The 15,979-nt window shown below is 35.1% G+C and overlaps 1 protein-coding gene across 1 annotated transcript in view; it reads right to left on the bottom strand.

Moving 5' to 3' along the window:
• The window catches only part of USH2A (Usher syndrome 2A (autosomal recessive, mild)), a 589,735-nt gene that overhangs the window by 512,726 nt on the left and 61,030 nt on the right, over positions 1-15,979 (bottom strand). The window contains 5 exon segments of the mRNA XM_004685238.1: positions 11,327-11,420; positions 12,590-12,708; positions 12,710-12,821; positions 13,308-13,489; positions 14,992-15,271. Of these exon segments, the coding sequence (XP_004685295.1) occupies positions 11,327-11,420; positions 12,590-12,708; positions 12,710-12,821; positions 13,308-13,489; positions 14,992-15,271 (787 nt within the window).

Below are 15,979 nucleotides of genomic sequence, written 5' to 3' on the forward strand. Positions count from 1 at the left end.
GGGTCCTTTAAACTTAATGAATAGATTTGAAAAAGTATTTGTGTTGCTCTGCAGATAGAAAGTCATTTTATTCTCAAAATTTTATCTTGTGTTAGACGTGAGCACTAGATAAATTTAATAAACACTTTCATTAGTATAGCTGCATTTAATTTTCTCTTTTAAGATTTAAAATGTCATTGATACTTACATTATTCACTAATTACAAATCGTCAGTCTGGATAATTTGTTTGCACTAAAGTCATCTCCACTTATTATAGTAATTATTGTTTACCAGGGAATCTTTTTGAATTTCACAAATGAAAGTCCTTCAATATATTTAAACACTTGCATCTGTAATCAAGGTGTTGTGGTTGTGCAGGAGACCTAGAAGGCATTTCCTATTTGTTGAAAGAAGGTAGCAAATGATCACTTTTCACACTGAGCTACATCTAGCTCAGTGACCATGAATTGAACGGTGGTGATTCCTACGGGAAAGTATCACTGACACTCTCCTCTGTAGCAGCACCCACACTGAAGCAGGAAGCTAATAGGTTCCTGCTATTTTAAAAATCATAGTATTTTAGGTAAATTATAATGAAGCATATCAAAGGCACAGAATTTTAAATACAAAAGCAAACCACTATGCTCTTTCATTCACCATTTGACTTAAATAAAACACTGCTGCATACATTCAACCCTACCCATGACATCTGGCAACAGTAATGTTCATACCTATTTTACACTGATGTGTATGTTATTTGGTAATCCTTTTTGATTTTTACTTTTTATAAGCCTATAGTACTTAGTAACAAAGTATTTTGCATGCTTTAAAGTTTTGCATAAATGGCATATATATGTATTATTCCACTGCAAAATTTTACTCTCAATTGTTTGAGAAGCCCCATTAATTATATCAATGGATTACTTATTTTTATTCAAATGTCTGTGTGTGTATAAAATAGAGGCCTGCATATTTACATTCATTTATATTAAATGCAACATAAGAGTCCACTTAAATACTGCAAATTGCTGATCTGTGTTATCGGTCCCTTTCCATCTGTGCCTGTGAGTCCTCGGTCACTAGCACCATCGTGAGCACCAGAATTTATCCATATCATCTGATCTAACCAACTACTGAACTCTACTTGCTAACTTTGCTTGCATTTTCTGATTTAATAATCTTGTCTTTATATATTGACAGAAATTTCTGTTTTTATTTCTCTTACCACATTGACCAGACCTGATCTTTCAACAAAAGGTTGAATGATAGCCATCCTTGTCTTTTTCCTGATTTTAAAGAAATATTTTAATGGATTCATCATCTTGCATATGCCATTTCTAGGAACATAGATGTTCATTTTAAAATTTATCTGGATGGGTGATATCCAAATCTATTAAAATAATCTTAACATTTTCCCCCTTCTCCTAAGTTACACTAATTACTTTACATTAGTACATTTATTAATGTTAAATTTCCACTTGCATTCCCGGGAAAACACCAATTTGGCTATTGCAGCTACAATATATTATTGTTTCACAAACAGGTAGGTGTGGTGTGTTACATGAGGTTATTTTAGGTTTGTATTTACAAGTATGTGCAATACATCTTAATTCTTGTATCTGGTTTCTTTTTGTTGCTCCCACACTTTCATTGACAAATTAAAAGACTATTTCGTAAAACAGGCTATTAACATATTATTACATATATTATATTTTTAATTCATTTACTTTATCTCCGGTTCCTTCTGTTTTATCACCACCCCAAGAGAATGTGAACTCTTCATGTATAGGAATAGTTGTGCTTTGACTATAGATGTAAGCCTACTACTCAGCAGATGAGTAGTCAACATCATTTTGGTAGATTAATAAAATGGTCATGATTTTAATTGGGATTGTCCTCTTTTCATTTTTTATTGGTTTTCATAGTGTTTAAGATTCATTGCATTCACTCACTTAGAACAGTTTACTTAATGTGTACACTGTGTTGTGATTATGACTTTTATATAATTTGTTGAGGCTACCTTTATCTTTCATTACATGATCAATGTTCATTAATTTTTTCAATGTGATCTTGACAATAATGTGTATTTTTTCATTGTTGGATGCAGGAGTCTATCAATTCAAGCTTCAGATTAGTTCAATCTTTATTAATGATTTTCTTTTGTTTTTTGACTGCCTGTTTGATCAATGACTAAATGAGATGTATTAAAGTCTTCAACACTGACAGTAGATTTGTTAATTTCTCCTTCCTGTTCTGTCAGATTTTGCCCTCTACTTCTGATCTATACAGTGAGGTTCTCAAAAGGTTAGAACTGTATCTTTCATCCTTGTGTAATTAGTCCCTGTGTCCCCAGTTAAACTTTTCTCCAAAGTCTCATTTACCTAATATTAAAGTGCCTTCAAGCAGTTTTCTTAAATTTAGAACTTTGTGTGCTTGTATTTTAGGCCCATCTCTCCCAGCCTCAGCACTAATGCCAAATTAAGCCACATTAAAAACTGAGGTGAAAGGAAAACTACGAAATCCTTTTATCCCATCTGTTTCTAAACTGCCAACCCTCATATGAGTATCAAGAAAATCTTGTTGAAACTACAATGCAAAGAACCATTGCTGATACACATCTTATTTCTTTTGGCAAAAATAACACAGGATCATAAGACAAGGACTTTCTGAAAATTTTGATGTTTTTCACTTCATAGATTTTTGTGCCAATTTCAACTTTTTAAAGTGTTATACTGCAATATTTCTTATCTTGATTACTGAGTCTTTCAGTGCCTCCTAAAGTTTGTGCTGGGGCTCTTTCCTCTCAATACGTGAAATAGTTCACTCATCTCGCTTATATGGTTTCTGAGAAGCAGGATGTAGCTCTTACATTATACCTCTATTTCTCAGTGCTTCTTTCTGGTTTTAGATTTTGTACTTAAGCTTTGATTTTTCTAATGTTTAAGAAGTTTATATGTAGGTGTAGATTTTTGGAATTAGCCTGCTTTGTGGCCCCTGATTTTCCTGGATTTGTGGTTTGGTATCTGACACAAATTTGAGAATTCTCAATAGTTAACCTTCAACTATTTATTGATATTTCTGGTATTATCAGTACATATATGTTACATCTATAACTATTCTGCTCCTTTTGCTCATTAAATGTTTTATCTCTGCTTTTCAAGTTGGGGAGTATGTTTTGGTTTAGCATGTATTCAACCTCTGACTGTCTTTCCTTAGTGATAGCCAGAAAACCAATGAATGCATCAAAGCCTTTCCTCATTTCTATTATAATGTACTTGATAGCCAACAGTTTTTACTTCTCTCGCAATTCCAGTCTATGTCGATATTAGCCAGCTGTTCTTCCATGTCACCTACTTTTCCCATTAGAAACCTTAACATATTAATCATTGTTGCTTTAAGTTTCCAGTGTGATGATTCCAACCAACTCTTTGCCATATCTCAGGTTAGCTCTGTCTCTTCAAACTGCATTTGTCCTTAAGCATGCACTTTAATGTTTTTTGAAAGTTAGACAAGATACCCTGGGTAAAAACCCCCCCAAATAAGCCTTTAGTGATGTGGTGGCAGGATGGATCTGGAGGGAAGGGGTAATATATTCCTATGATTACGTCTCGGTCTGTGGAAGGTGTGCACCTATCACCTAAGCTTCTTCACTCTGCAGGTGTAAGAGAATGGTGAGAAGAGGCTAAAGTTTGGTATTTCCTTTAATTCTATCTTTAATCTCTATTTTAGCGGTATATTGCTATTTTTACATTCTGCCATATATAACATTACTAATGCAGTTATACTGCTGATATGTTACATTTTAAGGTATCATTTAACAAAGGTTACATATATATGCTGGTTTATTTACTCACAACTCCTCACATACCAGACTTTTTATCAGTGATAATTATATTTCTTAATGGGATATATTACTTCATAAATATATCCTTAAAATTATTTCAACAAGATTTTACCAGTAGTAAAGTTGATAAATTTCTGTTAGACTGATAATGTATATTTATCTCCCTTGTTTCTAATTGATAATTTAGCTACAAATAAATATAAGTCTAGGTCTGTTGGTAACTTTTTCTCTCCACTTCAAAGAAACTATTCTTGTGTTTTCCAAGCTTCCACTGTGACTTGATGTTCATGTTATAACATTTCTTACAGTTATATATGAATTCGGAAATACATTCCTGTCTGTAGAACTTCTCTCTTTGTCTACTTTTGGTTTCTACTCTTGGTCTTTGGTGATCATCAAATTTATTATAGTTTCTATAAAGATGACTATTTTCTTAATTTGCTTAGAAGTCGGTAGGATTATGTCATACCTCAACTGTGAAAAATGCTTATTTCTTTCCTTTTAAAATATCACCTTTTGTCATTTTGATATTTTTTTTTTACCTATGCTTCCCTATAAGGTTGACACTATTAGTCTCAAGTCTCATAACCAGTTTTTCATTTTTTAAAATTTAAATTTTAAATGTATTTATGCACATAGCTCTATCAAGGGAATAATTTGTGCAAGTATTTGTCAAAGATTAATGATATGAGAGGAAATAGTATTCTTGACCTTGTTTGACTCAATGAGTATACATCTATTTCAGCTAAATAATATGAATTATCTAAATGCTAGTTACATGAAAGTAACCCATTCCTTAGTACTACAAATATTATAATACATAAGAAATACATTCAGAGTAAAATCTCCCAGAGAACAAAATATAAGTAGTGGCAAAGCTTGATGTGGACTAAAAATATGACATAATTCAGTCATGATGAGTCATACTTTAGACCTTAGTGTTCAAAAGAACACTTAAAATAACAGGAAATATTCATTTACAACACAAGCATTATAGATTGTGATGCTGGCACAATTCAAGCCACTGAATGGTAGGAAGACTTATTATATAAAATGCTTTAGATTGGCTCAGCTATTTAGAATACTAACAGAAATGCCTACTGATAGTTTGATTGTAGTTAATTCATAAAAGCCATGATTAATGGTATAAAAGGCTCACAAATCACAGGCAGAATAAGAGAAGTATTCACAGTTACTAATAAATTGCTCTATGAATGCTTGGCCACCCTTGCAGGTAATGATGTCACAAAATGATGAAAGAATAGTTAAGTAGCCAACAAAGTGCCAGTGTTTGGCAGAGGTACCAATCATTGCCTCATTCTTGGCCGAAAGCCTCCAAAAAGTGAGTGTAGCTATTAAAAGTAAATGAAAAAGCATAAGGATACAAGTCTCAACTGAAAGCTCCCTAAACTTTAACTCTTAGAACAAGCAAGAAAGGTGCAAGTTAAGAAGAGGAAAAGAATAGTCGTATCTGTACTGTACCTATGCTGTCATGGTAGTTGGCATCTTGTAAATACACCCAATGTCCCAATTCCAAGTCTGCATTCTGAACTTATAGGCTAAACACATTCTTCTTGGTAGTTATAATGGACTTCCCAAGCAGGTCAGCCAGAGGTATTTTGTTGCAATAAAGTTAATAGCACAAGAGTTAGTAAATGTTCTAAAAGACAGCACTAGTTTATGTGTGTGTGTTGGAGGGGGGGTGCTGATAAATCAAAAACCTATGTAACAAAAGAAGTCATAATGGATAATTCTATAATATGAAATTTTAGTACAGGTAAAACTAATCTATATTGACACCACTTATGGGGATTGAGATTTGAATGGTGGGACTGACTGCAAAGGAACACAGAAAAAAATGTCTAGGGAGAGGGAGATATTCTAAATCTGAATTAGGCTAGTGACTACACAGGACATACCACTTGCTAAAACTCATCAAACTACATGGTTTTAAATGAGTGTATTTTATTATCTGCTAATAATACTTCAGGAAAGATACTAACCTGTCAAAATGAGTGAAAGGTATAAGAAATAATACATAAGAAATACAGTCAGTGTAAAATCATTGTGAGCAATACAAATTTTTTTTTGTAATACAATATAAAATCGATAGGAAATCTGCATGCCTGTGTTCACTGCAGCTTATTTACAATGACTAAGATTGTGAAAACATCCCAAATGCTCCAACAGATGAGTGGGTCAAGATGTGTTGAACACTACTCAACTATATTTAAAAATAAATAAATAAACTCTTAACTTTTGTAACAACATGGATGGAGATGGAGGAGCATACACTAAAGAAAGTAAGTCAGAAGAAAAAAGGAAAACACTAGATGCTGTCAGTTAAATGTGGAACGTAAAGAGATCAAAAAAGGGTCACATAAAGCCAAATTAAAAACAAACAAACAAAAAACTAACCCTTGAAAACAGCAGAAAAGAGTCAGCCAGAAAGGGCTGGAGAACAACGAACTGTGGGGGTAGATGTGGGTGTTTGTGGGGTGCTCTGTGGCAACAGTGCCTGAGTGGGGGGGAGCTACTCTTCTAAAACACAATCAAGGATGTCAAGCAGCCTGTTCCAAACAAAAACACTTTTTTGAAAAGATAATTCTTTGTGTTATTTCCTATAGCTGCATATGAATTTACATTATCACTACATAAATTTGTATCAAAAATCCAAAATATGTGTCTAAGTAACAGACTATATATTATCTGAATAAAGCTGAATTTATTAAATGACCCCTGCAAATCTTTGCTATGAAAACCTGTCTGAAAGTTACTGAATAGTATCTACTCTTTGAGGATTTGTTTTGTCCCAAATTAATACAAAAATGAACCCACTAATACTTCACTGCTTCATTCATTTCTGGGGTAGAAATGTGACATATTTTCTGCCATTATTCTGTTAATGGAATAAGGTCATTATGATTGAGACTATGCATCATACATTAAACTCAAAGCTTTCACTTTGCCAACATAATTTCCAAATAAGCAGTTCTTCATGCAGTAACACTGAAGAGAATCAGGAACCTCCCCAGTGAAGTGTTTTAGATCTTCCAAAATGTAATGGAATATTTAAGAAACCTAAATGTGGGCTCATCTTTGTGTCCGGTCAGTCCGTAACTATAGAGCTGTTTTGATTTACTGATTTACTGATCTTCTAATGGAGCTATGACGTAGACTACTGCTACTGCTATGTCCAGCCATGGGTTACAGCTCTAGTGTAAGTTTCAATATAGTATAAGTCTCACTTTTTTAAGGTTCACAGACTGAGTTCTCTGAAAGCCAGGTAGTGGCTGCAGGTGAGGTCGCCCAGTGTAAGTCGGGTTCCCAAGGGAGGTGATGTACAGGGGAGTGGCTGCTGCTCCAAGGGGAGAAGCTGCTCCTAGAGGACCCGCTCCCCAGTCAGCAGCCACTGCATGCAGGACACTGTGCTGGGCTACCTCCTCAGTGAGAGAAGTCAGATTTCTTTTTAAGTGAAAAACCTTGTTGGAAATTAAATAAACACTGTTTAAGCACAGTTGACACCTGTGGACCACCTGCTGGTGACTCCAGTGTTTGCCACAGAAGTTCCCGAGTAGCCACACATAGGAAAATGTTTCTGACTGCACCACGCTACGCCTTCCTTCCAATTTCATTCATTTTTCATTTCTGTTAAAAATACTTCCTCATAGGATTGACAATTGCCTAGAACTGGCATATTCTCAAGGCTTACGTTTTCATCTGTTTGCCAAATGGCTGTAATATAATTCACAAAAGTCCTGTTTATTGAGTAATATTATTAATGGTAGGCATAATACTGTGAAATTGAAGACATTCCTTTTGGATTATATCCAGATCTTTAAAAAAATCATTGGTTCCAGTAGGAAGTGAAAGACTTATATTAAAACATACTGTTTTAAAAAGTGGAACAACATGAAAAATACATGGTTAAGTATACTTTCAAATTACTGAAAGACAAACTTTTTCAGTTACGTACGTCTCACATATCTTAAAAGGTATTCAATGATAACAAAAATACTGTCACATATAGTCATGCATTCAGAAGCATTTTTGACATACTGTTAAAAATATCACAGGGCTGAGAAACCAGACAACTTAAATATCTATTGACTTTTCTTCCTTTACCAGCATTTGCCAAACTTCGCTAATTGCATGTTATTTGATGATTTCTTATTTGCAGCTAAAGGCATTATTTATCATCATCATCATTATGTCTAAATTATTTATGGCTAAATGAATTATCAAAATATATCAAGGGGGAAAATAATGAAAAAGTCAACTTTTAAAACTTTGTTTTCAAAAGGCACCCAATGTCTGAATGAGCAGCATTAAAATGTATTCTCAACCTAAATTATACTTAGTTATTTCACTAGTTCATAAAGCAACAGTCACTACCTGAGACCAAATATGAAAATCCCACTTGCAAATCTGAAAATCCCATTTGATTTCTGAAATCACTCATGAGACCTGATTCATTTAATGGTTCTATTTTTAAGGAGAAGCATGAAATCATCCCAGAATCACAAAATATCAATCAGTAAATTGTGAGTAATTAGGAGAGGGAGAAGTAAAATGAGGGAGAGAGAGGGGCTGGGGAGGGGTGGAGTGAGGGTGAAGCAGGAACCCACTAGTGAAAATGAAGCAAGATGCTCAGGTGACAACATATCACATGGAAGTCTGAGCCACGCCTCATTTGCACACACCATATTGGCTGAATCAAGGTATCCTACTAAATTCATACCAGAGCAGTATCTTAATTGGGTGATTAGTGAGCTTGGGGAGGAGGGGTGAGTTTAATGAAAGACCTGACCAATTACTGGAGAAAAGTATTCATCTAGAAGTAACAAAAGGAGAACACTAACATAATAGAATAAATGACATTTTAACTTTAAAATCAAGAATATATCAAATTGCCAAAATTTTAAACACACAATTATGGCTGAATAAAGAGTGAATCAAGCAAGTTACTCCAATTAATTTCCTTTCTGTGGCAATATGATAAGCCATACACTAAAACATATTAAAATCAATGCTTTTTTAAAAGATTATTTTCCTCATGATGTACGAATCAAATCAAAGTCTCCAGATGTTAGAAATAAAAAATATATATATATATGTATCTATACATATACATGCATACATATATATACATATACATATATATAGAGAGAGAGATAGATATAGATATATGTCAGATTCCTTTTTTAGAGTAATTACCAACTACTGATGAAGACTAAACTTATAAACACAAAGACCAACAATATGCAGAAATGACCTGGAGAACAAGTTCAAAGGGACTTCTGAATTAGAACATGAAAGTTTCAGTTTGAGAAAGAAGGAAAGGAAGGGGCGGATGTAATCCAATCAAAAGCTCAGTTGAAATTGAGGAGCAGAACTACATCCTAAATGTGCTATAGGGATCTGCCTTTCAGATAATATTCTTGCCATTGACCTATACACACTCATTTCATAGTCGAATAAATTAGATCAGAGTAAGATCTTCAGAAGACAGAAATGGAATTTGCCAAAACCTTTGAGAGATGTTTTTTTAAAAACAAGATATCCTATGAAACAAAGCACAGAGGGACATGAAATGCCTGATTAAAGAGGAGTACGAGGCCCAGGAGGCAGGGGGCATTCCCAAGTCACACACAGGGGTGTACGAAGGGAGGGGGCTACTATTTTAAAATGGAGAAATACTAACAATCTTTTCATGCACAAAAGATACAAATTTAACCATTCTGTTCACTGATGGCTGATTAATTGCTTTTTTTAGGATGATGACAACTGTATAAGGTAATTTACTATACTTGTAACTTTAATTTTAACAAATATGGTCAAGTTACTCTCTAAAACTATTATACAAATTGGCAATCCCATCAATGATGTATAAAAGTTCATATTATCACAAATCATGATTATCAGTCTTTCAAATATTTGCTAACTTGATAGACTAAAAAAACTTAATTATACTTTTCACTTTCCTCATTAAAACTGAGGCCAGGAATCTTTTATGGGCTTGTTGAATATTATCTTACCTTCCTTTGTAAATGATGTGTTTATATCATATATGTGTGTGTGTGTGTGTATAATATATATATATATATATATATAAATGATATAAACACATCATTTACAAGGAAGACACTATTTTATATATGTGTGTGTTACTATTATATATATGTGTGTGTGTATGCATATATATATGCATGTGTATATGTATATGTGTGTGTGTATATATATATATATATATATATATACATATATATAATCACTCTTTTTTATTAAGTTGTACTTGTTCTAGTAGCTTTTGAGTATTAGTATTAGTATTAGTGTATTAAACATTGTGACATAGTAAGAAATACGTATTTGTTTTCTGGCACAGAGCTCCTAAAACTGGCTATGTCCTAAATGATGAAAGCCACATGGGGCATCTTATATTTGGTTCCGGATCCCAGTTCCTGAAATAGCTGCAAAACAATAAAGGTAAATGGTGCATCTTCTGTCATTCAAAATAAGTCTATTTCAACTACACTTTCATTTATGTTAATGGGGTTGTTTTTGGACAGCCCCTAGGGATGATGGTCTGCTTGCTGGAAAACTAACCATGTGATCATGGGCTAGAACATTTAGCCTTGCTCTGGGACCCCATGGCAGGGGAAGAAATGCCAGACCAGTTGTGCCTGTGTGACGAAGAAGCTTCCACAAACTTTCTAGGCAAAGGGGATCAAGAGGGCTTCCACCAGAAGGTGAGAATGCCTGCAAAGCCATAAGCCAGGGAGGACACAAGAGCGTGATGGTCCTTGCACCTACCTCCCCTCTCTCTTCCTTCCAGCAGACTGTTCTGAAGTTTATTCCCTTTATAATATGTAGTGATCATGTAAGCAAACTGCTTTTTAAGTTCTGGAAGTTACTCTAGCAAATTATCAAATACTAGAGAGAGATCTTGAGAATGGTTGGTTTGCAGTTGGGGAATCACCTAGGGATCCACTATTTGCAACTGTTATCTGTAAGGGGGTATTCATGGAGGACTGAATCCTGAATCTTGGGCTCTGCTAACTCTGGTTGATGTCAATGTTGAATTGAACTGTAGGACCTCAAGTTTGTGTCCACTGATAACTAGAGAAGTACTTGGTAAAGAACAAACTACATCTAGTCTGTCAGAAATGAAAGTAACGGTAGTAGAGAAAATATTTCCTTTCTGGAGAGATGTTAACTCTTCCCTTATTGATGGGATGCAAATACCTTTCAGCAGCCCATCACAGATTATCACATTTGTTGTTCTTTCCTTCAGAGTTAGTTCATCATTAAATTTCCAATGTAAATTGATCATTTTTCTTTCTCTACACATTTTTTTTTTCTGAACTGATGTCTTAGGTTCATATCATCTATTCCTATTCATACCATGAAGGTAGACCAAAATTTTTAAGTTAAAGAGTTTATAGTCACCAATGTTCTCCCTGTTTTTCTTGAGATCCCCCTGCATAAAACAGAGAACTCACATGCAGGGCTTTGGAGAAGGTCTGCTCAGCACAGAGACATTGATACAGTTGGCCTGTGGTGTCACAGATCTCAGCATGACTGTGGCACTGACATCTGTGAACACAAGCATCAGACAGCTGTTAAGGAACATCAACGCACCTGCGGATATACTTACAGCCCGTTGAAAAATCCACTGTGTGAATGCTTCAAGGTTGATGAGTATGTTATTAGGCACAAAAATCAGTTTCTCTTTAGTGGTGGCGACACTCATGGAAAGTATGTCATCATCATCTCAAATTGTACAGTGAAGGTGAGGTCATGTTCAAGCTGTACTGAAATGGGCTGGGGGGATTCTTCCCCCTGTATCTACCATGTGGTATATATACCTGGGGACACATTTACTGAAACTAATAAAAAGACAGGGAAGACTACAAAGTTTGGAATTAGATGCATAGTGAAGTTAACAAACTTCCATTTCATTTCATTTTCATTATCAATTGATGGTGAATACCTTTCAAATTCTATTATTTGTTATTTTGGTAATGCTGGTTTATAATACTATATGGCTTGGGATCTATTTTCATACCTCTTCAGATATCTGTTTGAACACCATGCCCATATATGTGAATATTTAATAGAATTAGTCTATCATTGTTATATTAACAAATGATGCTAATAGAGTAGTATTTTGGTCTTTTTTAGAGATGTACATTATTTACAAGCCAGGTCATTCCAGCATGTACCATTTCCATAGTGGAGATCATGCTTAGTTATAGTTCTCCAACTACTCACATCTTAAAATACTGTGAACTGACACTGTTATCGTCAGATATTTATAAATTATTTAAGACATATGACATGTTCACTCTAAAGAAAAACAAACACACCTCATAAAATAGTTAACTGTGAACTCATGGAAATCAAGTCTTGTTTTCTCTATAGCTGTAACTACCAATCTAGCTCCTTCACTTTATTTTGAGTATAGTCAAAGTTATATTTCAAAACAAATCAAACAAAACACTTAGTGAAATAAGTCTAAGTCAGATGTAGGGTATGACAACACCTTAACCCCACAGCTTCTAGAAACTGATTCCCTAACAATGTGATATCGATAGGAAAGTTTCACAAATCTCCTCAAAAAATCTCAGCACAGGAAAATATTTCCCTACTTGTAGCTTGGGATCTTACATGCTCTATGTATTTTTAAATAAACATCAGTAACCTAAGCCTTGTTAATGGTTAGTGAAAAGCCCAAAGAATAAAAACCTTGTAATGAACACTACCTCCCCGTGACAATGACTTCATTGACCAAATAGTATCTGTGCTGGTGACCGATGAGACTGTTTGTGGTATAGTATTGCCCATGGAAATGAAGTCTTATTTGTGTGGCTTCCAAAAACTCTATTACAGAGTTCTAAAAACAGTGTATTATAGAAGTCGCTGTACTTAGAATGATGAATTACTCCAGGTGTTAGGATGCTGAAGGTGATGTTACCATTGGAATAGGGAGTAACACTGTTGATGAATGAAATCTGAAATAAGTTTCACTGGTTTGGACAAAACAGGTATTACAATGCTGAGCCACTGCCCCACAGTATTAGTAACAGCTTAAATTCTCCATTGTAGTAAAATGAATTTATCTCATATTTCATAGGCAAAGAATATAAGAGCATCGTGGGGGGGAAATCACACAAACATTTCCTTGAGGATATAAAAATTTAATTAATAGTAGTAAATTGTACATTAAACTGAAAGTCAGATCATGAAGCACAAATGAGAATGTCAAGGAGACATTCTGTATTTCTTATAGATTTTTAAAAATATTTTAAGACTCTATTGCAAGAGTAGTCCTAAAAGAATCTGCCTCAAATAATGTAATGGTGAAGGGGAGTTTTCACCAGCCAAGTGAGTGAGGTTACCTGTAGAGGTTAATGCTAATGTATAAGTTTATTAAAATTAGCTCCTAGATTCCTTCCCCCCCAAGTCTAAAAATGTTCCTACTTGGAAAGTTGGTGACAGTTGACATACTCAGGATTTTCCAAATCTCCATTGTTTTTCACTTCATAGGCACTGCAATTTCTAGCAAAATACTGCCAATCCTCCCAATCTAGCATGTCCTTCTTCCTCTGAATCCTCATTGCTGTTGGTTGGGGGCTAAAGAGCTGAATGATAATAAAAAGCACCTGAAAATGAATAAGTAAATTACTGTCATCAAAGTTTAATTTTGATTCATCTGTAAAAGTCAACCCACGTAGTCAACCAGAATGGCTTGGTTTCTCAAAATGATAATTACTAAGTGTTGATTTCTGATGATAATTATTAAATATTTATTAAATATCATAGCCTTATAGTAAAAGCAACACATTTGATAATTACTAATCTTCCTCTTTTCTGAAGGATTTTATAAATTTAACTGCAACTTACTATTTGATACTAAATAGAGGCATTACATCCATTAAATAACTGGGAAGATTTTGTATATGTTTTCTTATAAAGACAACATGGTGTGTCACCCTGTGTATAAGGCAGCGGTGTGGGATACACCTCTTCCTAGTATATCACCACACCACACCCACCACCAGGGCACCCAAACCTCTACCATAGCCCACTGGTACCTTACTCTCTCCCCACTCTGGTTCCTTAACCTTACAGTCAGACTTCTAGGACTTGTAAGCAGTTTGGCTTTTGTCTGATATTTTTTCTCTATATTCCGTATGTAAGTGAAACCATTACGTGTTCGTCTTTCTCCTTCGAACTTGTTTTGCTCAGTATTATCCCCTCCAGTCCATCCATTTATTCACAAATGGCAAAAAAAAAAAAATCCTATTTTTTTAATAGTGAGCATTATAGCTATATATCCCCACCTTCCTAATCAAGCCTCTGCCCTCGGGATTTAGGCTGTTTCTATACTTTGGATAATGTGCTGCACTAACAGGAGTGCACACAGCCCTTGACTGTTTTGCCTTCTGTCAGTGGATATTTAGGAGTGGGTCTTATGGTAGATCTTTTTTAATATTTTCAGAAATCTTCTTGTTATATAGGTTTCAATATTCAACTAGAATATGCACCACACTTTCCATTATTTTCTGTTATTTAGTAATGAAAGTAGTTTTAATATATCATTTTGATACAAATATCTAAAAAATTAAGACCTGAATATCTTCTATTTATTTAATTTCATACATCTATTGCACTATTTAGTGCAGCAATATTCAATTGCTTAGGTCAATTTTATTTTGTAAAAAGGTCAAATTTTTTCCTCAAGTAGATAAATGCAAGTACTAACTCTGGAACCCGTATATGTGACTTTATTTGGACACAGTCTCTTTGCAGATGCAATACAGTAAAGGGTCTCAGGATGAGGTCATCCTGGATATAGAGTGATCCTCATGGAAAAAGGAGAATTGACAGGCAGAGAGGTAAAGATGGCAGCCGAGGAGAAACAGAGGTAGAGTCCAGAGTTACGCTGCCACCAACCAAGTAGCACCAAAAGCCACCAAAACTTGGATGGGGCAAGGAAGATTCTCCCCAAAGTCTTTAGAGGGAGCACAGCCCTGGCAGTCTCTGAATTCCATGCTTCTGACATTCGGGACTTGAAGAGAATATATTTCTGTTGGTTAAGACCCTAAATTTGTGTTTATTTGTTGCAGCAGTCACAGGAACACACCCCAATGTCTCAACTTACCTGATACTGTCCACTTCCCAAATCTACTGAAATGGTCACTCTGTGATTGAGCTGAGTCATATTTGTGAACACATGTGAAATCCACGAAGTGCCAACATCGTTATCATTTACAAAAGAAAGAGGATGGGATTCAGGATTCGACCTGGACCCCCTGCTCCCAGTGGTGTCTTTGGCGCCACTAGGGATGCAGAGCCGCTGAGCCTGGGGGAAGACCCGAAGGTGTCTGTGCAGCTGGACATACAGCCTGGGCAGGTCTCCAGAGAACACTTCCAGAATCTCCCTGCGGGGGTGGAGGGGAACACTGTCAGGACAAGGAGCTCAACAGTGACAGAACTTCTCAGAGTTGTTACCAATGATCACCACTGTTGTGCTCTTTTGAGTACCTTTAGATTCATGATTTTTGAAACACCACTTAAAAGCAAACTCTTTCTAGGAAAAATACACTCATCTCATGAAACGGCTATCAAAACCTGTACATTAAAAACACACACAAGGGCTAGTCTGATAATTAAGCTATTTATTCAAATATCACAATCATCACAATAGTTCACATATGATTTGTAATTCAAAGAAAGTTAACAATCTTAGTGGACTAGGCTGACAGACCATGGAGAGGGAACAGGAATATACTGAAAACACTGAGCATGATAGGCCAGATCTCCCGTTTATCCACGAGAAATAAGAAAACAAGTATCATTTTATCTGCTGCTATTTTAGGCAAAAGGACCACAGCCAAGATCATGTGCCCACGATTTCCTGTGAGTCATCAGTACAGAGTCTGGCACCCTAAAATGTGAAAATGGTTTCAGAGCAGATGGCAGCTGCCAACAGTTAAAGAAGAATGCCAATTCCAGACAGATCTATTTAATTTCTTCTATTAAGGGCAAAATACCTGTCCTAGCTTAGAATTGGGCTTTTTTTTTTTTTTCCCCAACAGACTCTTCCTCTAACACCTTTCCAGACATCAGAAGCTAAACCTAAGACCCAA

Source organism: Condylura cristata, unplaced genomic scaffold (assembly GCF_000260355.1).
Source record: "Condylura cristata isolate star-nosed mole 26May11 unplaced genomic scaffold, ConCri1.0 scaffold00018, whole genome shotgun sequence".
NCBI classification, from domain to species: domain Eukaryota; kingdom Metazoa; phylum Chordata; class Mammalia; order Eulipotyphla; family Talpidae; genus Condylura; species Condylura cristata.